The sequence below is a fragment of the Cynoglossus semilaevis genome, chromosome 1, assembly GCF_000523025.1.
Source record: "Cynoglossus semilaevis isolate Cse_v1.0 chromosome 1, Cse_v1.0, whole genome shotgun sequence".
Lineage (NCBI taxonomy): Eukaryota > Metazoa > Chordata > Actinopteri > Pleuronectiformes > Cynoglossidae > Cynoglossus > Cynoglossus semilaevis.
This window is the reverse complement of record NC_024307.1, coordinates 28242438-28265330: the sequence shown is the minus strand read 5'-3', so window position 1 is coordinate 28265330 and position 22893 is coordinate 28242438. Positions and strand designations below refer to the sequence as shown.

Sequence of the window (22893 nt, the reverse complement as noted above, 5' to 3'; positions counted from 1 at the left end):
AAAATTAACAAAGCCAGCACGGAAACACGTCATGATCATGATGAGACCAAACTACAGCAGGAAAAAGTCTTAGCTGGAATGTAAACAGTTACTCTTCAGGTCTGGACTGGCTGGTGTTGGCTGCATGATTTTAAGATGTGAATGTAAACTGCCAGGTAACTGCCAGGTTACCACTGAGATGCACTAAATTAACAAAGCCAGCACGGAAACACGTCATGATCATGATGAGACCAAACTACAGCAGGAAAAAGTCTTAGCTGGAATGTAAACAGTTACTCTTCAGGTCTGGACTGGCTGGTGTTGGCTGCATGATTTTAAGATGTGAATGTAAAAAAAGTTTGTCTTTGATCACGAAAATCGACTTTATTTTAAAAAACAAAACAAAACTTCAACATTTTTAATCATATTATAACTATGTTCTCACATACGTTGTAGTTCCATTACTTTGCCACCAGAGAGAAGCCAATACTGTGTCCAGTACTGTACAGCTGAGCAGTTGCCGTGAAAACCAAACAAACACTGACCTCTAGTGGGAAATTGCAGAGACACTAAGTATGACGTCACAACCGGCAGCAGCTTGATCGACAGTTGAGCGGATTAAAGCCTGAGAGAGAAAAAGAACAGCTCAGTAAAGCTATGAACCCTGAGCACAGACACAAATCTCAGGACAAGATTTGTTTTTGTTTGTTAAATTTGTTTGTTTTTGTTTGTTTAAATATATTTATTGACCAATGGATTTTCGAGGAACTTTTATTGGAGTTTAAATGCGACATTTACAGAGAGTGAGCATTCCAGCAGAAAGAGGTCAGTGTGTAACACATACTGTATATCTATCGATACATATTTATGTCTCTTTATCCACATTTACACCACTGTAAAATAGTATGAGGTCATAAAAATGTTCAAATTTTCCCGGGATAAAAAAAATCGTTACAATATCAGTAAGACCAAGATAGCTAGCAGACAGTAACAACATAAAGTTTAAGTAACTTAAAATTACACAAGATAAATTAAGATTAGTAACAATATTTTAAAAGATTAAAAATTAGACAAGAAAAATCTACAAGTTGAACTGGAATGCAGTTGAACATGAGCACAGCGGGTGGCTAAACGTTAGCTATAATTGATAGACTCATACACCCTTGAACATGCCCTTTTCATGGGAGTAAGGTTGTTTTTCCAGACCAAAACGTTTCAATTAACATTCACAGATGAGTCTGCATTTGATCGCCACCTGGTGTTTAGCCAAGTACAATTTATGTGAGGGATTCCTGGTGGTTTCACTGGAAAAAAATAAAGTTTATTTCCATATCTGCAAACATTGTCATCATTTCTGTGAGAAAAAACTTGCAGCTGGTCATGGAGTCAAGATAAGAACATTTACGAGGCCACAACAACTGAGCAAACAGAGGAGGACATGTCCAGAGGCTCTAGTCAGAGGGATTACTCTTCATCCTCACGACCATTTTCATCACATTCACATCAACATCAGGATTTATTTATTTAAACCCTAATCTGTTCAAATGAAACAGAATCAGGTCAGTGTGTGTGTGTGCATGTGTGTGTGATGGATACCTAGTGAGTGTGATGGCATGTGACATAAAGTCACATACAGAAGCTATACGTGTTTATATTAACATATTAACTAAGCCTCTTTTTAATTAGTGCTCAATCTGCAAGAAGAAAGTCCATAGAGAAAAAATAATACTTTTACATTTCAGTACGTCATTAAATCAATGCTGCCTCCTTTAGTGATTTCAATGCAGTCATTTAGTGACTGCAGGAGGCAGCATCAACCCAACAGGTCCAGTGTGTATGAAATAAAATAGCTGAATTCCTCTATTATTATTATTATTAATAATTATATAAAAGGTTTTCTCTATGGACATTGGTGTGTCTCCCACACCAGTGTCCCTAGAGTAAATCAGGCATCATATATTACTTATCCCAGGAAATATCAATCCACTTTTACATGTCAATTTTGTAAATTTGTGACACAGTGACACGAATTGGCCATAGGGGGCAGCAGTGGACCAGAAGCTCCTGTGACCCTTTGAGCTTAAATCACTGTTTTTCCTGTGTGGTACAATTTATTTCAACCCAAAGAATTTTGTTTTCCAGTTGTTCACACCTCATTAGTCCTGGACTGGAAGATCTGTCTCTTACTTACTTTTTAAAATACAAACCAATAATTCAGATACATGTACACAGCTCACCGGCTTGTTTATCTATGAAGTTTCTACAGCAGCAGAAGAAGATTTTGGTTAACCAGATTTTTATAGAGGGCTTGGGAAGTCTCTCTAGAAATTCCTGGAATGTCCTGGAACGCCCAGGGTGGGACTTGAAGGTATTCATAACACACTTCCTGTTTCCTCGCAGCAGCTGATGACCCTCGTTTCCTGTTTGGGCCTTTGCTGTTCATTCTGCAATAAGATAAAATGAAAGAAAAAAAGCTAGATGAAGTTGCTTTAGAGAAGGCTGATCTTCTGAGGTCTGTGCGCCCCCTCTAGGCCAGCTGATGCGCATACACACACAGTGAGGAGGATCATCCTGTAGCCCCTACACCTTAAGTTAAGATGATGACATCAGTGGTCCTCAGAGGAATCCGGAAGAAGTCCCTCACACTGAGAGGAGTCGATCCAGAAACCTGTATGATCGTCTTCAAGAACCACTGGACACAGGTGCTGTGGAGTGAATGAATGAAAGGACTGGAAGTGACTGGTCAGTCAGTTCAGGGTCAAAAACCCACTGCTACTACAGAACATGGTATAATTATGGAAATACATGTAATAGATAACTGGAATAAATAGAAACCATAATTAAACTGACATGAAGTAAAATTATAGATAAAATGCCTGTTGTTTTTGTCCATTTATTTATTTAATTTGTCATTAGCCTTTAACTATTCTGCTTTGTGCTGGGCAAGCTAATAGCATCTAACCTCAGCAGTAGTATCTTTATACATGTTTTGGACGTAAGGCTGATGTCTGGTGGGCTGTTATGGTTGTTGTGTACAGTTGGTTGTTCACCAGTAACCGGCAAAAACTTACTGAATTAGAGAAAAAAAAACTGTAACTTAACTATACTATAATGAAAAATCCCAAACTAATATAACCTTGCTACAGAATTTGTTGACATTTTTCTGTCTGTCTCTCTGTGCTCCATCAAACCTCCGTCACTGCAGGTGCTGAAGATCCTGGAGAAACATGAACCAGGTCGAAGCAGTGTGGCAGCGTTCAGTTTTCTCTCTGGTCACTCCACCAGCAGCAGCTCTGGAGGCCTTCGCCTCGGTCCGATCCCCGCAGACGAAGCCAGTGCCGTCCAGAACTATGTGGAACACATGCTGTTCCTTCTGATGGAGGAGGAGGCGGAGAAAGGTCGACCAACCTGCAAGCTCGTGACACCGCCAGCTGCTTCCTGCTGTCACAGCATTTCTTTTAACATGTTTTCATGTCTGGAGTTCAGGTGGAGCCATGGGGCCAATCCTGGAGTTTGTGGTTCTGGAGGGGGTTTTGGAGAGGCTGTTCCTGTGGAGTCTGAGGAGGCAGTTCACTGAGGACATGAAGCTGGAGCAGCTGAGGATGTATCAAATGCTTCTGACTCAGGGCAAACAGCCACTGCTTCACCACAAGCCAGTTCTGAGGCCACTCATGATGCTGCTCGCCTCCTGTGCTGAACCTGGAGCTGGTGAGATGATCCCACAGTAGCATGAAAGGACAGGATTAACAATTCGCAAAGAGGGGTGCAGCGTTCCTGGTGCAAAACTCCTGAAAGGATCCACTGCAGTACTGCTGTACTTCTTCTACAGATTCTTTCAAGTTCAGGAACTGAAAATCAGTGTCAAATTACTGTCCTTCACCAAAGCCCATACAGAAAATCAGTGATTTTAGCTCATGCTAACACTGAAGCTGCTGGTCTACTGCTGCTCCTTGTTGTCTAAATCACAGAACCCACTAAGTGTGGTATTTAAACTTCCTGATGGAGGCAGCAGTGAACCAGACACGGTTGTGGGCTGTCATGTCATATTGTTGATTTTCTTTATGGACTAAAGGAGAGCGAAGCCTGATGTTCAAAAGTCTGTGTGTGGGTGTTTGAAGGTAAGCTCACATCAGTCCTCTCTGCAGACAGCGGTGGTGACGGGGGTGTGGTGGAGGCAGAGCTCGTCCTTCTGTTGAAACAGCTGTGTGTCTCGCTGGTCAAGGATTCCTCTGTGCTGGAACTGTTTTTCCACACGAGTGAGGATCAGGGAGCCACCAATTTCCTGATCTTCTCCCTGCTCATTCCCTACAAACACAGGTACAGATGTGGTCAACACACACACAGGTACAGATGTGGTCAACACACACACCTACACACACAGGTACAGATGTGGTCAACACACACACAGGTACAGATGTGGTCAACACACACACCTACACACACAGGTACAGATGTGGTCAACACACACACAGGTACAGATGTGGTCCACACATAGGTATACACAGATACTGATGTGGTCCACACATAGGTATACACAGATACTGATGTGGTCCACACATAGGTATACACAGATACTGATGTGGTCCACACATAGGTATACACAGATACTGATGTGGTCCACACATAGGTATACACAGATACTGATGTGGTCCACACATAGGTATACACAGGTACAGATGTGGGCCACACATAGGTATACACAGGTACAGATGTGGTCCACACATAGGTATACACAGATACTGATGTGGTCCACACATAGGTATACACAGATACTGATGTGGTCCACACATAGGTATACACAGGTACAGATGTGGTCCACACACACACCTACACACACAGGTACAGATGTGGTCAACACACACACAGGTACAGATGTGGTCAACACACACACAGGTACAGATGTGGTCAACACACACACCTACACACACAGGTACAGATGTGGTCAACACACACACAGGTACAGATGTGGTCCACACATAGGTATACACAGGTACAGATGTGGTCCACTCTAAGGTTTTTACAGGTTCTGTTTTTCAGACAGGGTTCTGTAGGTCAACAGGCCAGAGACGCTCTGCTGCTCATCATGTCTCTGTCGGCGTCTGAGCCTCGAGTCGCTCAGCACATCAGCCACAACACATACTTCTGTCCTGTGAGTCACACACACTCACACCCACACACACACACACACTGTGTTAGACCTCAAATATTCCTTTGGGCTGAGGTTTAATCTGTGGACATGGCGTCCCTACATGGTCCCAGACTAGCTGGGTCTCACATGGACCCTACGTGTCTGTGTGTATTTATCTCATCTGGCTGCATCGTAATCTCAGTATCCCAGTTATTCCCAGTCATTGTCTGATGAGCTCATGCTGGACCTCAGAGACAACTGATGGAGAGACAGTAGAACACAGTGGTGTTATGTTGGTTATGATACAACAGGTGGACACATGAACAGGGACGGACACAAAAAGACAAAAACATAGATTTAACTATTACACATTATAAGCAGGAAATAGTTTTAACTATTACACATTATAAGCAGGAAGTGGTTATATGTCGGCCATTTTGGCTCTGTCACTGCTATTCCTGCATGTTTGCGTGTTTCTAGTCCAAGCATGTTTCCAGTCCGTGTGTGTGTGAGGAAGGTGATTTAAACCAGTGTAGTCATGTGACCTCAATCTCTTTGCAGAGGAGAGATTAGTGATTCAGCCTAGGATTATTGGAACACAGAGGGATTTGTGGGATTTTTTCATTGCAACAAATGTGTACAGAGAAACCACGGAAACAAGAGGTCCTTCAAATACCTTAAAGGAGAGAAATCTAACATTTCTAGATCTGGTAAAGCCTTAAAGTGTTTAAGACCTTTCACAATATCCAATCCCTCGAGATTTCCAAGATTCTATGAGATTTCAAAGCATTAAGGGACCTTGTAGGGATCCTTCAAAAAGAATCCCATAATTCCCTAAGGCCTTTCAAGGCTTTCTTTTAGATCAATTTAGAAACATAAAACATAAGGTTCATAAACAATATCAAGGTAAGTCACAGTTTGTCAGATCTTTGTTACATCCATTGTGTGTCTGCACCCACACGTGCATGTCCAGGTGCTGGCCACAGGTCTGTCTGGTCTCTACTCGTCTCTTCCAGCCAGACTCCAGGTCTACAGTGAAGACTGGAACTTCCTGGAACAGGCGGACTGGCAGCAGGTATAGTCCACAGCACCACAGGACCATCAGAGGTTCTAAAAACCAACCAGTGAATCCTAACATTTCCACGTCACCAGGTTCCTGCTCTGGTCCACTTCCTGCACTCTCTGGACTTCTGCGGTGCTGTTACCAAGGTGATCCACTCAAACAGGCGCAGCCTGAAGGTGGCACAAAGACAGGCATCAATCACTCACTCCACCAGTCTTTATCTGTTTCTCCCAGGTGGCTCATCCCTCCATTAGCTCCCAGTTGCTGGGCTACATCCATGAAGGTTTCCTGGTTCCTGTCCTGGCTCCGGCTCTACACAAGGTACAGAAGCACGTCTAACACATGTCACTGAAGATAAAAGACAGAAATCAACCTCCATCTGACATTAATGGGAACTCAGACTACGTTCACACTGCTATCAGCACTCGCCCTGATCTACAGTACCTTTTTGTCTAAATGTGGCACAGAAACATTTATCTGATTTTTTTTAAAAATGGAACCAATCAGAGTGATTTCAGATCAGACCATAATCATTTCACTGATGCTCCTAAATCAAACATCTGCTGTTTTTATAGAGACCATGTGTGTCATCTTTTCACCCACTACGAAGAGAGTAGAGAGGTTGGATCCTCATCGCCAAAAACCTATTTTAAATCTAAATTATTTTAGAATCTGAGACCTAAGGATCTTCACTGTTCTTCAAAACATTACACACTTTCTGAATCTGAAATATTTAAGAATCTTCAAACCATTTGAAAACCTATCAAGACCCTTTGAATGCTGTTTGAGATTTTCTAAATTCTTTATAGTTCTTCAAAAACTGCCAAACCACTGATGTTTGCAGGTGAACTGTTTCTGTTTCTGTTTAAGCTGACGCTGGAGGAGGTGATGACCACCACTGCGTACCTTGACCTGTTCCTGCGCTCCATCACAGAGCCCGCCCTCCTCCAGACCTTCCTGTCCTTCATCCTGCTGCACACTCATGATAACGTGCACATCCTGGACACATTAGTCAGCAGAGTTAACACACCTTTCCAGGTAATACCCGTCTGTGCTGAAAGGATGTTCTGATGATGTAACATTTGAGTCAGTTCTATGACCTCAGCTCCTCTGTGGTGTCCTTCAGTTAGGTACGGTGTCGCTGGCTCTGTTTCGGACTCTGATTGGTCTGTTCTGTGAGGATGTGATGCTGCAGCTTGTGTTCAGGTCAGAGTTAGGTCAAACCAAGGTGTCTGCTCCGCTGTGACCACTGGGCTGAGACTCAGTAGGAAGTGTCCTCGTGTTTACAGGTACCTGATTCCCTGCAGCCACCTGAGCAGGAAGCAGCGCTGCACCTTACATCAGAGGGACTGCTACTCCACCAGTGCTGCCACCTTTCTTCTTCTCATACCTTCACTGTTTTCACCTTCGTACAGCCAGAGCACCGACTTGAACTCTGACCACATCCACTGGCCAAAAGGATCAGGTGACTATCCACTCCAACGTAGAGCAGACTGTGAGAGCTAACCAGCTGTGAGAGCTAACACAAACCATCCTGTCTTTTCAGACTTAATATCAGATAGTGTTGGTTACTGTCGAGGTTCAGACCTCCTGTCCAATGTCAACTATCATCACTACCTTTGTGATGCACGTCAGGCCATCACCGTCTCACAAAGGTTAGTTTGTCTGATATTTTGTCTCTTTGAAAATATTAAAAATGTTGAAGCATTCTGCTGCAAAAGAGTCATCTTCCGTCTTCTTTTGGAATGTTTTTTTAATTCCTCCCTCAGGGCCTGTCGACTCTGGTCTGCTCCATATGATGGGGTCAAACCTCCGCCTGAAGGATACCTAGCTGACCCACCAGAAGATGAAGAAGAAATCATACTACGACTGAAGAGGGACTCCATCTGCTCTTTGGTCATGACTCCACCCCCCACACCAACCTCTTCATCTGATACCATGTCCACAGGAAACCACACAGGAAGAACGAGTTCTGCTCTGGAGCTGGAGTGGGACGACATCTTCACAGATGAAGATCCAGCTCCTTCTTTAACTGTAAACCACACACTAGTAAATGGCAATGGGGTTACGTTTGGGCAAGAACTTCATCCTCACCTACCTCCGCAGCACATCCAAGAAATGCAGCGCAATGCTATCAAGCTGGTCTGTGGCTCATACGTAGAGGAATCAGAGTTTCAGGATGACGTTCTGGTCTATGATCTTGTTGCAAAGAAGGACACAAAAGTGGTCATTTTGGAGCAGATGTCACAGAGTCAACAGGATAGTCAACAGATAACGTCGACGATTACGAGGATGCTTACAAAAACACATAAATCAGTCAAGGAGTCAGTTAACAACATTATGTGGCGAAGGAGCGATGATGTAGAAAAGGAGGATGGGGAGGAGAAGAACAATGTTTTGGTCAGCCTTGATACAAACGCTCACATCATCAACATATGTGATGATGCTGGCAAAGATAAGCAGTTTTTAAAGGAAAGTTTTGCACCGAGGAACTTTATAAAATCAAATAATTTCTTATACCAAAAGCACGGACATCACAACAGTCAGCATTTACTGTTAAACCCTGCGTTATCCAACAGCTCAGCTAAATCTGAGCTACATTCAACCAGAAACACTTTTCTGTGCCAGTACCAGGAACTCATGCTGTCCCTCGGAGTGGATCCAGACTTGGATGACAATGCCAATGACATCTCTTCGTTCAGACGGCGGGTTAGAGCTTTACGGCAAAAACTGGAGGAAGAGGACGAAGGTCTTGGTGAAGAAGCTTTTGTCAGCTGGTCCTCAGATGAAGACAAGGAAGATGCACTGATAGAAGAAGAAGAAGAAGAAGAAGGAGAGATGATAAGGAGACATGAGGTTCCTTTGACAGGTGGGTTCACATGTTATTCAAATGGAGACCTGGTCCACAGGTATCACTGAGTGTTGGCTCCTTAGAGTTCTCACATTTAGATGAAGAATTCCTCAGACAATAATCCAAGGCTCAAACCCAGTATCCTAAATTTAGGACACATATATGGAACACTGAAACTTGTCCAGTGTAAAGGCTAAGCTAGGCTAGGGGAAAGACATCTTTGACTAGAGAGGTTGTCCACTGTGTGCACAAATTAAGAAAAGCCACTAACCTTTGTAGCTCCTGTTTTTTTTCTATTGTTGACTGATGAACACAACCTGACTGACACACATTCCAGGTCCATTCATCAGTGTCCTGTTGTCCCGGCTTGAGAACCTTCTGGAAAACTCCATTGCTGTTAACCTATTGTTGACGGGCATCCTGGCACAGCTGGCATCGTACCCACAACCTCTGCTGCGATCCTTCCTGTTAGACACGGACACAGCTAACAGTCAGCCCAACGTACGGACACTGTACCAGGTACAGACCACACTGGCCTGAGTCAGTTTGTAATCTTTAGTCCAGGGCGAGGACTGACTTAGGACCTGTCTGTGTCTCTGCAGGTGTTGCTGTCGGTTCATGCTCAGATTGAACGCTATGTTTCAGCCAGACCAGACTTTCCAGCCTTGGTCACTCAGGCCTGGAGGTTCTTGTTGGCCAAAGACCAGGACAGCAAGTTCAGAGGTTAATGAACATCCAACAACACCCTCAGAACCAGTACCTGCATCCACCTGTAGATGAGTTTCAATGAGTCCCCACCTCCAGCTGACTCCATGTTCTTTGAATACACAACACCTTATTGCATTTGTGAAAAGCTCAGGACACTGAAGTGAGATCCTGCTAATGGACCTTCCACCTGTCTTCCTCAGAGTCAGTGGAGTCTCATGCTGGTGACGTACTGCTGGAGCAGCGTCTTCCCAACGGTACTGTGAGGAGCGTTCTGACTCCTCCTCCTGCTGTCGTGCCACCCTGCCCTCAGATCCCACAGCATGCCAAGAGCCGAGTGTTTGCCATTGTGCTTTACGCAGAGTTCCTGAAAGAGCTGGCAGGCGTGGCTCAGGAGCACAGCATCGCCTCGGACTGTCCTGACGAGGAGGAACCAGAACCACAAATCAGTTATTAAGGAAGGAATGAGGTGGAGCGTCCAGAACCATATAACAAAGATTTACATCCTATACTGAAGCAGTTTATCAGCAGTGGTATTTCTAATGCTTGACCCGTTGAGTGTGAACAGATTGTAAACAGAATATTTGGTCCTTATATTCATGGATGTGTGTAAGTACACTGTAGCCCAGCAATGAAACTTTTAAATGTTCACTGGATAGTTTTCCTCTTGGTTTCTGATATTTATACCAGACTTTTTAATTTATTTTAGGCTTTAATGTCATAAAATAACAGTTGATATAATATTTAATTTCCCTTATTGATAACATCCCGACACACCTCAGTTGTATACAGAACCTCATCGTTTGTTCCCAATGTTCTGCCCTTTAATAAAACAAACTAACATGAATTAATGATCAATGTCGCCACCTGGTGGTTAACACATGGTGAGTTGATATTTTTCTTTAGGGAACCTAAATGTGAGAAGGTTTTGTTGTTTTTTTTTTAAGAAAAGAAAATACTAATAAAGTTTCATTATTCAGAGTTCTGTCCGTGTCCCTTCTTATATACTTTTCTAAAGGTTCACATTTTAATACTTAGTGTATCAGCCATGTATTTTAGTGTACTGGCTAACTTGATACTTTAAGGACTCGAGGTTCTTTATTGTCATTGCAACACATGTTAGACATGGGATGAATCAAATGAGTTTCCCTGGTCCCGGATCAAGTATCGGATCTTGCAGCTATTGCTATTTTTTCTTAGGTTTAAAGTTCATATAAAATCAAACCTGCCCCCACTATTTTCCGTCTATTTTAGCAAATGTTGAGATTAATCTTTTGGACCTGGCAGATTTGAAGTACGTGAACTTTTTCTTGGTTGCCTCACTTTAAGCTAATACTGATGTAATTCAAATTCAACAGTACATCTGGGAGTCATGTTTATGGCTAACTTATGTAACACGTGCCCAGCTTTTTGAATTAGTAACTTCAACAGAACTGAAGCCATTTTATTGACTGCTGGTTAAAGCCACATTTTAGCAGAAATCCCTCTGTTTTTTTGGGCTAACCTTTTAGCATTAACTTTTATTGTTTAGGACAATCTTCAGCTGACTTTAGAGTTTTGACTATTTCTTTTTACTGATGCAAAATCTACTGCCCTTGTATTTGTTTCCTTGATTTTATTTGTTGTTTTTGTAGATGTAGAGTTTTCTGTGCTTTAGCCAAATTTTTACTGTCATACTGTTGTACTGTATGAGGAGACGAGCTGATGACGTTGTGACATCTGTGTGTGGTTTCAGACAGTTCCTGTCTCAATGAGCAGAGTAATTGAGGAGTTAGATGTAGAGAAGTTACCTGCTGACAGCTGCGGAAATCAGTGATAGTCTGGAGAAGGTGAAGACTCCCAGTACATGATGAAGCTGATGATGATGATTGCGGTCTTCCTGCTGCTGTGGTCACTGGGTAAGTCTTTGGGTTTAGGTCACACATGAGATGACATGATCCCTAGACTGGAAGAATCTCCACTACACTTGTTAACATCAGTGAAGCTACACATGCTACGCTAATGCTTTAAGATGGCAGTGAATGACACAGACATCCATTTATTCTGTGGCACTGGATAAAAAGTCAGAAGATGTTAACGGCTTAGCTGACTGACTTCCTGTTACTGTAAACAACTTTTTGACTGAGTCAATGATAAAATAATATCCTTCCTTTTTTGCCTTTTGGTTTTAAAAAACAACAGACGGTAAAATATTTTCTGCTGTATCCTAACTGTTGACTAACGCCATCATTGGTTTTGATAAATTTCTCATGTTTTAGGCTGAGACATACCTGTGTCCAGACTATACTTTGTTGCATTTGTCCACTAACTGCTAAGTGTTTTTATGTACTGTACATGCTTGAATACCTTAAATAAGGCTTAGCGTTAAGGTTAGTTATAGCTGTCTGTTTTATGGCTAGTTCTTAGCTTCTTAATTTCTCTAATTCCTTTTACTGATGGCAGTTAATGTTTATGTTCACGTGACTTCTTTCTATCTTGTGCTAAGGTGCCAAGCTGGTTACAGAGTCAAACATTTCACACACAAATCCTTTCTCCGTTTCCAATTCTTTTTTATAAAAAGCTTTAGGGGTCGCTGATAGCTTGTTGAAGACACCTATTGACTTGGACGATGAAGATTTATGGCTAGAGAGTGACGACAATCAGGGCAGCGGAGACAATCAGTACTTTAACTTCTCTTCAGGTAAAGTGTGAACTAAAGGATGGTCATCATGTGAAGGATGAAGATAAGAATGAAAACTCTTTACCCTAAACACAACATTTCATTTACTTTTAACAAACATTAATGTCATCATTTAACTGACTTTTGAAAAAAAGTTAAATAAACATTTATTTTATTCTTATTATTCTTATTCATATTTTATAATTTTGCACCACTTTTAGTTAACTTTGGGACTTTTCTGAACTATACTATATATAAATATTGTTTTTTTTTTTTTTTTAATAATTGTAAACATGTCCATCATCCAAGACACTATATTGCCAAAGTTATTCACTCACCCATCCAAATAATTGATATCAGGTTTCCCAATCATTTCCATGGCCACAGGTAAATAAAAGGTGTATAAAACACCTACAAACACCTAAGCATGACCACTGTTCCTGCAAATATTTGTGAAAAAAATGGGTCGCTCTCAGGAGCTCAGTGAACTCCAGGTACAGTGGTACTGTGATAGGATGCCACAAGGTGATAGGTGCAACAAGTCCAGTCGTGACTCTAGAACAGTGGAGACAGCATCCGATGGTCGAGTCCCAGATGTCCCCTTTCTGTTCCAACATGACAAACAGGGTCCTTAAAGACATGGAAACAATGGGAAACAACGGATTAGAGAGTGGACTGGCCTGCTCAGAGTCCTGGCCTCTACCCAGGCAGGTCCTCTGTCCAACATCAGTATGTGTGACCTCACAAATGTGCTTTTGGAAGAATGGTCAAAAATCCCCTGTAGACAGCCTTCCCAGACGGAGGTGCTGTTACAGCTATAGAGGTTGACTGATGTCACACCCCGGCCTGTGGTTTAAGAATGGTGTGCCACTGTGTTTATATGCCAAGTCAAGGCAGGTGAGTGAATACTCTTGGCGGTATAGTGTATATGACTGGGATGACATTATTATTATTGTTTTAAACTATTTAAATTGATGTATTTATCCTAATTTACAATACGGTTTTAACAACCTTTTCACAAACCTTTAGTTTCCCATGTCTGACATTTGTCTTTCAGGCTTACTTTAACTACTTTAATATATTTATCTCATATTTTTATGTCTTCAAATGTTGATGGTTACACTGGGATTTCTTTTTTTAAATAGTTTGTATGAGATTTTCTTATCTTTAGGGATGGTCACTTTAAGAAGATTTGGTTATATTTTCATTTTTAGGTAACATGTAGACACCTGGACACAACTTAAAATGTTTGACCTTTCCATCTACAGGGAAGGACACCCGTGACTCCACCATACCATCCTCATACTTCTTCCTCTCCGTTCACCACAGCGCCCCCTGTCTGCTCTACAGTCTCCTTGTCTTGCACATTTCGGCTCTATTGTAGCACTTAAATCAGTGTTTCTGTATCAGTTTCTCATTCCAAGGTGACTGCATTATGACTACAAACATATACATACTACATACAATCTGATGGAAATGTGTAGAATAATAAAATGAGTTTAAAGAAGAATTCTGGAATTTTTACTTTATTTGCTTTGATAATTGTGGCACGAGAACAGAACATTAACTTTTTTAGTTGTGAAAGAAAAGAGACAACGAGAAGAAACATCTAACGTTCAGCTCCTCTGAAGCCGGTTTTAAAACAGTGCCTGAATTGTACAAGTGTAACTGCAGCATCCTGGGCTGTCATGAAGCTGTGGTTCTGTGGTCAGAGATTGAATCATCGCACAAGGTACATAGAGACACAGAGGGGGGAGGGTTAGTGACGATACAAACAGGAAGTTACTGTAGACTGAGACGAGAACTGAGTCTAGCTCTGAGATAGCTGAAGTCAGAACTATCAACCAGTGGGAAAAGTGAACTAACCTGTAGGTTCTTTTTGGTCCTGGACACGGACCTAAACTAAAACCACAACAAATGAACCTAACCAGGATCAGACCTAGGATTGGTGAAGACATGAACCTGAACTAACAGAGACCTGCTGCAGACCAAGAGAAACCAGAATAGAAATAAAACAGAACCAAGACCAGGACTAAATAAAATCACAACAAACCCCAAACCAGCTTTTCCATCATTCTGCTTGACTAACACTAACACTGTCATACTGTTTTCAGCTGCACAAAGGTAGAGAGACAGGATGCAGAAAAAAGAGAGCAAATGAGGAGGAGGAGGAGGTACTGAGGGAGAGAGAGAGAGAGAGAGATTAAGAAAAAACAATTATGAGGAGGAGGAGGAGAGACTGAGGGAGGGAGAGAGAGAGAGAGAGAGAGAGAGAGAGAGAGAGAACGACAAGAAGAAAGTGAACAGTAGATGAGGTCTAACTTTGAGTTGGAGAAGCGAGGGTCTGGAACACGATGACGCTGAGGTGGAGTCATGTCTTCCTTGGTGAGTTCTAGACGATGATTATTAAGAAGAATTCCAAAGAAATGTACATTTTTATAAACTAAAAGAAGATGAAACACGCCAACCACGACTGTTTTTTGTTGAAGGTTCCTGAGATTAGTCGAACAGTTTCAAGAGAAGTTCCAGAAGGTTCTTCTCTTTCTCCTTTAATATAGTCCCCAAACTGTTTGTTTGTTTATTTGGGAAGTATGATTAAATCAAAACCTGATTTTACAACAAACAAGATCAGGGGTTCTGAAGATAGGATTATAATCAAATCGAAACTAGTATTAGGAACCAAACCAGGCTGGTACTCAGACCAAAAGCAGGCCTTCACCAAGGCCAAGACCAAGACCAGGGATCCTCTTAATTTAAACCAACAGTCTACTCATATCATGACCAAGGTTCCTCTCAAATTAAGACAAGATGGTACTTTGTCCTGTTCTTGTCAGATCACACACTTGCATGTGTCAAGAAAGAACCAAGATAGGACAAAGTACCGGCTGAGAAGTCGAAGGATCGTTTCTAACACTTTTGTTTTTTCCTAAACCTCATTCTTTTTTTTTAGTTCTAGCCATTCCATGGGTCTGTGAAGGTCAAGACCAAAGTCCATCAACACAAAACAACAGGACAGATGGTACCTCAGTGTTCTACACTCTTCCTTCATGTTGTAGTACATCTCAACACTGTTCTGGTGTCTTCTGTCTGTCCGCTCTCCTCCTCACCTTCGCTGTGTAAACTTTTGTCCTTTGGTCCTTCAGTCCAAAGTTTGATATTCTGTTTTCTCTGTCAACACAGACGCTCCTGTGGAATGGACACTCTTGTCCTCATTTACGCCACCTTTACAGGAAACAGACAAAAATGCCTCCAACGAACTACCGCTGCCTGCTCCAACGTTCCCAGAATCAGTGAATGGGACAGACTTGTCCATGATGTTGAATAATGTAAGAAACCAGAGTAAAATTAAAAAAATAATCAAATTCAGTTAGCTTCCGTTTCATGTCTAACATCACTGAGCTTCTCAGTTAGGAGTTTTCGGTCTCATTTGGATCATTTAAAACTCTTATTATATATATTATATATTTTTGTGTTGTTTGGCTAATTTGTAGGTATATACAATGGGTCATTTCTTAGCTTTCTTTTAATTATTTGGACTGTTTTTACAGCTTTTGTAGTTTATCATCAGCCATGTAACGTCTCATCATGTTGGTTAAAGAGTTTGTGTCTTCACAGACCACAGTTGATGCAGCAGAAGAAGACGACAATGGCACCAGCACTCTGACATCTGACGCAAGGGAACACGGTGGCAGAGTCGCCACCACAGTTTCCATGGTGACGACAGAGCGCCCACCGTCAACACCAGGTACAACGAAATAAGCAGTCCGACTTTTATACTGATCTTTGATCTTTGACATTCACACCACTCGAAGTCAGTTTCTTGTCACTCTGTCTGTGACGACAACATCTACTGCGACTCCTGTTCAAACACTGGCTTCACACGTTGTTGTTCTTCCTGTCAGTCAAACCACAACTAGAACACACTCTCTGACTGCTGCAGCCCAACAGGCGCAGCAGACGGGAAAGAAACACACCCCACTGAAATATATAAAATGTATCATTTTAAAATATACGAACATTTTGTTCTACGTGTTGATCAGTCTCTCCAGTTTGTTTTTGAATTGAGAACTAAACACAATTCAGCTGCAGTAAAAAGAAATAGCCTCTAGGTAGTGCTGTCCCGCATCTAACAGAAGATTAGAGAGTAAATCAGTATCTAGAAAAGGATGTAATCTACACAGAAACACTCATATATCCCTATATAATACCCTAACCCTATACTTCAAACACTACTATGATACTACAAACACTACTATAATACTACAAACACTACTTTAATCAGAAAAGCAAATTTTTTTTTTTGTTTTCAGATGTTGAAAAGTTGACTTGTCTCTTTCTGTCCTGCTTCTTTAGTGAATATTGAGGACCAGGGAGATTCAGTGTGGGGTAAGAACACAATTTGCTCTCATATGAATTTATTGTATGAAAGGTGACTGTGTTCTGGTCCTTCAGACGATGGCGTGTTCCTGAGAATCCAAGAACTGAACATGCTCCTCAATTCAAAACTTCTCTTCTTCTTTTTTTTTTTTTTACCTCTAACTCAAGAAAACTATTTAATTCTGGAGCAGAAGAATCTGGACCTTGAGATCATGAATAATCTTAAATGTATTCTTTATTGTAAGATTTAGGTTTTGGTGTGATTGGTATGTCACCCACGGGAGATATGGACCACAAAACTCACACAATCGTCACATGTGCTTTGTCTTTGTTGCAGCCTACATCCTCCTGGTCTTCATCATATTTGTGATCTGCGTTCTGTGTTTCATTCTCTTCCATCTCAGGAGAGTTTCCAGGGTAAAAAAAAACACGTGAAGGCTAACAGTAGATCTAACTATTTGCTTTTCTATATTGAACCTGCATTTATCTTCTCATTTCATTTTTCAGACCTACTCATTTGACTGTCGTTTTGATGCTCCTGTCAACAATCAGTTCATCCAACACACTGGAAGCTTTGAACCAGTCTACCTGGATGATATGGGTTTGTGTCTCATAAAACCTTGGATTCAACCTTTAAATTCACATGAGGACAGGGGCTTTTAAGTCATCTGTGAAACATGGACAGCCAGTAAAGTTGGTCCAAACCACTGCGTGAATCTGCTCACAGTTAGACAAAATTCAACAAAATTAGACAACAGTGTAACTGAAACAAAACAAAAAAACCAAAAACAAATATAGCACAGCAACGAAAAGTTTGCCAAAAGACAAAGTAAGTGTAGTCGTAGGAGGTTCAATGCCGTATAGCAGCTAAAATAAAACTCAAAGTTACTTCATGAAAATCTAAGCAAAATAAAAAAACTTACCCGTTTGTGTATTTCAGATCGACCTTCCCTGAAAGGTGAAGTCAGCACCAGCGACCAACCCCCTGGTCCAACAGCCAACGGTACCAGTTCACAGGCACATGAGAAAGACTTGATGGGAGAAAACACAACCAAATCAAACCAAGGTGCCGGGAGTGAAAGTAAGAATCAGGACAGAAACAGGAACGTTCTTTGCTAACGTGATTATTCATGCTGTTCGGTTACTGCGCTCGGTTTCAGAGGAACATCCTGACGAGAACAGACGAGACACGTCCTCAGACACCGGACCGGTCCCTGACAAAGGAAAGTTGTCCAGGGAATCATCAGGCTCAGAGAAGAGTGAAAAACAGTTCCTGGATGGAACTGAGCAGCAGAACGAGAACAACAACAACCCAAGTAGGTCTGCACACAAAACACAAGAACTGATCCTAAAACAAATCGGTACCACCGCCTGCTTCGTTTTTCTGTGAACATTAAATACCAAAAGCTCAGCAGCTAACTGCCTCCTTGGCTCTGTTTTCAGCTGGTTGCTGCCATGACCTGTTTGTTGAGATTAACCTGGATGAGCCGGCGTGGTGTGATCAGCTCCTTGTTTCTCCAGAACCTTCCTCCAACTCTGTTCTCCCTCTGTCACCTTTCTCCTTCCACTCCTCGTCCTCGTCTTCCTCATCATAGCAAGAAAAGGAGCAGAGAAGTTGGGACTATATTCTATTGGCTAATTAAAAACACATTTATTTATGGTTGCACTTATCCTAAAACTATCAATACATGTCTAAAGGTTAGCCGACAATGGCTTTAATTTTGCTTAACTTTGACCTATCTAATTTGACATTTAAAAAATATATATTAAAGGGACATACAATGTATTAATATAATAAATATAGAGAAAATGTAATCAAGATGATAGCAAACAAAAACCCTGGGATTCCCTGAACCAAAACAAAAACTATCTTCAGTTAGCGCTCAAAAACTAAACTGTTGATTCAAAATACATTTTAAAATATCTCTAAACACAGGTAAAAGTCAATTTAAGATGCTAAAGTAAAGCTAGTCCATATATGTACAAAGGCAACTGTTTACATCCTAAAACAGGAAGTGATGTATGTCTTCAGTTCTGATTGGCCAAAACTTTGCAGTGCGGCTTATATCGCCACCTGTGGGCCGGGGGTTGTGACTTCAATGTTTTGAAGACGAACATTCAAAAGCAGTACTTAAATCATCCATAACTTTTTGGTAAATGTAAAGGTAGACCTTGAATAAAACATCTCCATTTTTGTTTATTGTTTTGATGTCCCTTCTCTTTCAAACACAGCTCACATTTCAATTAGTGCAAATACATGTTTCATAGTAATATAAAGTTAGAGTTAAAACATACAGAAGAGAAAGGAAGTGACTCTGGACCCGATCCCTCCTTTCTGAGACTTCAGAACAATCACTGAAACGGGTCCTGAGTCCACTCACAGGGGGAAGACCCAGAGCAGATGAGGGTCATGGTTCTAGAGCAGTGCTGACCCAGATTATCAGTACCAGTACCTACAATGTCGGCTACCAGGAACACACAAATTCATCCATTTCTTCAGACCAGATTACTAACATTTCCAGACCTTGTGAATTATCAAACACCACCAGCTGAGAACAGTCTGTTGCCAATAAGCCTCCAGAAATCATTCAGTATTCATGAGGGGAGTTATAACCTAAAGGGGAAAATAAACTTTAATTTAACTGTAATTCTCACAACAAGGAAGGGTTTTTGTGTCTCAGTTAGTGAGGTGAGACTATGGGACAGCTTTACCATGGAGCTGAAGCACTGTCCAAACATGAGTCAGTTTAAAAAGAGATACATTACTGTCAAGAGGTACATGGATGAGGGAGGTGTCTGGTAGCACAGTAGGTAGGTATGAATGGGCAGGTGTATATATATGGTTATGTATATATGGTTATGTATATGTACTGTATGCGCATTGTGGCGCTTTGGCCCAGAGGCCATGTCTGTGTCACTGGTGTAGAACCCCAGGGTTCACCTCCTGGGCAAGTTAGAATCCCAGTTAGGAGGGTTGGTATCTTCCAGTGGACTGACCTATGTTCTTTCAATATGAAATAAATACTTCAATCTCCCTACAGATGATTACAAGTCTCTCAAATACCCCTTATCCTTCTTCCATCATTTCTCTTGACATTTATCAGCAATAAAGGTGTTGGGGTGTGTGAGCTCAAAGGACAGATTGTATTTGAGAGAAGATGTATGTCAGAAAAGAAGGAGGATGTTTTCTCTGGGAAATGGAGTTTAGAAATGAGTTCAGAATGGGTCAGATATCGTTCTGAGTCTGTGGTACATTTGTCAGTGTTTTGTTGGTAGGAGCAGCAGCAGCAGCAGCAGTACAGGCACAGCAGCACTAATGTTACTGTAACTATGATAACTGCTATCAGTACTGAGAGGTACAGGCCAATCCTCCTCACACAGTCTGGTCCAAAATCCAGAGTGGGATCCTCAGGAGTGGGTGCAGGGTTTGCTGCTGTGATGAAGAACAGAAAATGACTTCAGGAACATGTTTCACTTTTCTGTACAACACAAAGAACATCAATTTTTTGAGCTTTACAAAGGGAACTGCACAATGACAGGTTCAAATATCTAAATGTACTGATGGGGCAGAAGGTTGTGGACAACACAGGAGCTGAACGATCCTTAGAGATGAGAGCGGCCTCAGAACTCACCCACGTCACTGGCTTTGACTTTGACTTGACACTGGGCGTGGTCCCCATCAGTGTGGGTGTTGACCTCACAGTGGTACAAGCCCGAGTCCTGTGTTCTGACTCCGGACAAATGAAGCCTCATCAGTCCCTCAAGCAGGACACCGGTTTCACACTGGACACGTCCCAAGAACTGCTGGTCCTGAGACTCCAGCTCCTCGACTCCTGCGTAGAGTTGATACAGGGTTTTCCCTTTCCTATCTCCAGTGCCACTGATCATGGCACAAAGGATGAAAAGGCCATGAGTAGAGCTGACGGTGTCTGGTGGGAACCTCCACTCTAGAGTCACGTTGCTGTTTTCCTCCACCTCATAGGAGCTCTGTGAGACATTTACCACAAACGTCCCTGTGGAAGAGACCAACGATTCAGAGATATGTGGCTTTTGTTTATGGATGCTTGATAAAGTAAGCAAACAAACAAACAAACCATAGATGAAGGGGATGCGGACGAGCAACAGCAGGATTGAGGTGAACATCTTATCCCTGTGAAGAGAACCAAAATTGGAGAATTAGAAATGTTTCACCTTCCGTTTAACATCACCATGTAGTCAAACATCACCACGAGGGTCCTCGGAGTCTCTGTGTGCTTCCTCCCCTCCTAGACCCCATGGATGCTGTACTGGATCAGGACCCCCTCCATACTCCCGCCTCCACCTTTGCTGCTATTATCTGTGTCTGTATATTGAAAGTGGAACTGTAAATAATGTCTGTAGATTGTTTTTGCTACTGCCCACCTGCCCGTCCTGGGTGAAGATCCCCTCCTCTGTCTCCCTCCCTGAGGTTTCTTCCTGTTTTTTACCCCACTAGAGGTTTTTCTTGGGAGGTTGTTCCTCATCTGATGCGAGGGTCTATAAGAGCAGGGGGTGTTTACCACTGTTTTATCTTTTTATATTTAACTGTGTCTCTATACATAAAAATTGATTGATTGATTTAAAAGGATTTAACATTTAAAACATTTGTGTAGGAAAAATACTGTCTTTGAATTTTACTTTTTTTTTTAACTTTTACTAGTGATTTTTCCCCCTCAACCATCAAACCATCAAATGAGACATATTTCATAATCTAGCCCTGACTGCAAGTCAACCTTGCTACATTTCTGAGATTTCCAGTTTACACCAGGTTGTGAGTTTACCCAGAAGTGTGAAGACTCCTGGTGTTGTACTTTTTTTTTTTAATTTCATAATAATCAGTCTGTAATTAGCAATAATTAGTCGGAGAGTCCACCCAGTAGTTAGACACTAAATTTCACGTTGCATAATAACACCTGGTTGACTACAAAGGTCATTTAGACACATCTGAAATGAAGTGAATATTGGTTTATGAACTTATTGATCATTTATATATACAGTCATTGATCGTTGCATGATGACCGTACAGTGTCTGTAGTCAGGACTGTTCTTTTGACACAGTCATTAAACAGGAGTTCCTACTGTAAACACCTATAACGTATAATGAGCTGAAGTCTGGGCAGATATGAGTGAAGAGTCACATGACTCCATCCAGTCTGTATCAGTCCTGCCCTGATCCACAGACACAGAAGGAAGCTGTCACATCAATAATTGTGTGGTGTTACAGGAAAACACTGGCACACTATAATGGAACGGAATGCAGTTTCTCCACTTCAACACTTCAACATAACAAAAGAGGGAGTGTGCACGTAGCCAAAAATAATACCGCAAAGTGAACTGAAGAAACCTCTTGGATGAGAGGTGAAACAAATTTAAAAAAAACAACAACAACAACAAAAAAACAACCTACTCTGTCCAGTTGCGTTCGAAGTGACTATTTCTTGAATGAACAAAGTGTGTGTTTGTGTGTGCGTTCCGTGCTGCTTTAACTGCGTATAAACAACAGTCACAGAAATAACCCTCAAAGTTGTTAGCAGTAAAATAATCACTAATTCAATTTAAAAAATATGTCTTTACTTATTTGTACGTAAACAGTCTATACAGTCTATACAGTCTATACACACTTATTCCAACCGGGTGACTATGAATACGGAGATGCCCATCAAAAGTGCCAATAAAAAACATCTTAAACTGAGGCTTAAACTATTTTATTGGTTTTTATTCTGCTAATAACTGGAACTGATAACATTTTTGGAAAAACGAATTCTCTGCAACTCAAACAAAAGTAAAATCCATCATCAAAAAAGAAATAAATGCACCATCAACTAAAACAATACAAGCAATGCTGTCAATTTTTTTAAGTATGTCATATATTTATGTATGTGATAAAAACATATCTGTGTTTCAGACACCATCCATCCATCCATCCATCCATCCATCCATTTTCACCTGCTTATCTGTTACCAGGTCATGGGGGCATCAGTCTCTATAACCACCACCCAAATCCCACTGCACCGTACCAACCCCCCTGAACCTTCCTGCAGGGGGTGAGTCCACTGGAAGGGACCAACTGCCCTAACCTGGATTCGATCTTTCCCACAAGGTGAACCCTCGGG

At 41.6% G+C, this 22893-nt stretch overlaps 3 protein-coding genes and 1 long non-coding RNA gene across 6 annotated transcripts; 2 read left to right on the top strand and 2 right to left on the bottom strand.

Annotated features, from left to right (window-relative positions):
* The first annotated feature begins 206 nt into the window (after positions 1-206).
* Positions 207-13895, top strand: LOC103389171 (protein FAM160A1-like). The gene is made up of 19 exons (XM_008324481.3): positions 207-804; positions 2511-2681; positions 3185-3377; positions 3466-3687; positions 4125-4296; positions 5017-5128; positions 6081-6182; positions 6260-6316; positions 6405-6491; positions 7041-7208; positions 7297-7376; positions 7460-7635; positions 7717-7825; positions 7940-9039; positions 9359-9540; positions 9624-9744; positions 9930-11624; positions 12287-12406; positions 13654-13895. Exons 2-17 carry the CDS (start codon positions 2577-2579, stop codon positions 10181-10183), a joined length of 3240 nt encoding a protein of 1079 aa, XP_008322703.1. The 5' UTR covers positions 207-804; positions 2511-2576; the 3' UTR covers positions 10184-11624; positions 12287-12406; positions 13654-13895.
* On the bottom strand, positions 12261-18024 carry LOC107989427 (uncharacterized). Its single transcript, XR_001760986.2, has 3 exons — positions 17883-18024; positions 17686-17793; positions 12261-13015 (listed from the first exon to the last, which is right to left on the bottom strand). It is a non-coding gene; the product is annotated as an uncharacterized LOC107989427 (long non-coding RNA).
* On the top strand, positions 14633-18957 carry LOC103389179 (uncharacterized). Of its 2 annotated transcripts, none has more exons than XM_008324500.2 (10): positions 14633-14770; positions 15336-15404; positions 15566-15711; positions 16001-16130; positions 16739-16771; positions 17100-17179; positions 17270-17363; positions 17703-17828; positions 17923-18078; positions 18206-18957. In XM_008324500.2, the coding sequence occupies exons 1-10, from the start codon at positions 14740-14742 to the stop codon at positions 18355-18357; spliced, it is 1017 nt and encodes a 338-aa protein (XP_008322722.1). In that variant the 5' UTR covers positions 14633-14739; the 3' UTR covers positions 18358-18957. The 2 variants fall into 2 exon arrangements, with proteins under 2 accessions (XP_008322722.1, XP_008322713.1); XM_008324491.2 differs by having other exon boundaries at positions 14635-14770; positions 17703-17843.
* LOC103389203 (uncharacterized) lies at positions 18940-22893 on the bottom strand. Of its 2 annotated transcripts, none has more exons than XM_025054356.1 (3): positions 20857-22893; positions 20395-20775; positions 18940-20195 (listed from the first exon to the last, which is right to left on the bottom strand). In XM_025054356.1, exons 1-3 carry the CDS (start codon positions 20903-20905, stop codon positions 19819-19821), a joined length of 807 nt encoding a protein of 268 aa, XP_024910124.1. In that variant the 5' UTR covers positions 20906-22893; the 3' UTR covers positions 18940-19818. The 2 variants fall into 2 exon arrangements, with proteins under 2 accessions (XP_024910124.1, XP_024910128.1); XM_025054360.1 differs by having other exon boundaries at positions 18940-20192.

Excerpts from the sequence above, each read along its gene's own strand:
- LOC103389171 (XM_008324481.3), top strand. The coding sequence starts at position 2,577 with ATGATGACATCAGTGGTCCTCAGAGGAATCCGGAAGAAGTCCCTCACA. Across the intron at positions 3,688-4,124 it reads CTGTGCTGAACCTGGAGCTG|ACAGCGGTGGTGACGGGGGT; the intron begins GTGAGATGATCC and ends TCCTCTCTGCAG. Across the intron at positions 9,541-9,623 it reads ACGTACGGACACTGTACCAG|GTGTTGCTGTCGGTTCATGC; the intron begins GTACAGACCACA and ends GTGTCTCTGCAG.
- LOC103389179 (XM_008324491.2), top strand. The coding sequence starts at position 14,740 with ATGACGCTGAGGTGGAGTCATGTCTTCCTTG. Across the intron at positions 16,131-16,738 it reads GCGCCCACCGTCAACACCAG|TGAATATTGAGGACCAGGGA; the intron begins GTACAACGAAAT and ends CTGCTTCTTTAG. Across the intron at positions 16,772-17,099 it reads CCAGGGAGATTCAGTGTGGG|CCTACATCCTCCTGGTCTTC; the intron begins GTAAGAACACAA and ends TCTTTGTTGCAG.
- LOC103389203 (XM_025054356.1), bottom strand. The coding sequence starts at position 20,905 with ATGTTCACCTCAATCCTGCTGTTGCTCGTCCGCATCCCCTTCATCTAT. Across the intron at positions 20,776-20,856 it reads CCGCATCCCCTTCATCTATG|GGACGTTTGTGGTAAATGTC; the intron begins GTTTGTTTGTTT and ends TCTCTTCCACAG. Across the intron at positions 20,196-20,394 it reads AGTCAAAGCCAGTGACGTGG|CAGCAAACCCTGCACCCACT; the intron begins GTGAGTTCTGAG and ends TCTTCATCACAG.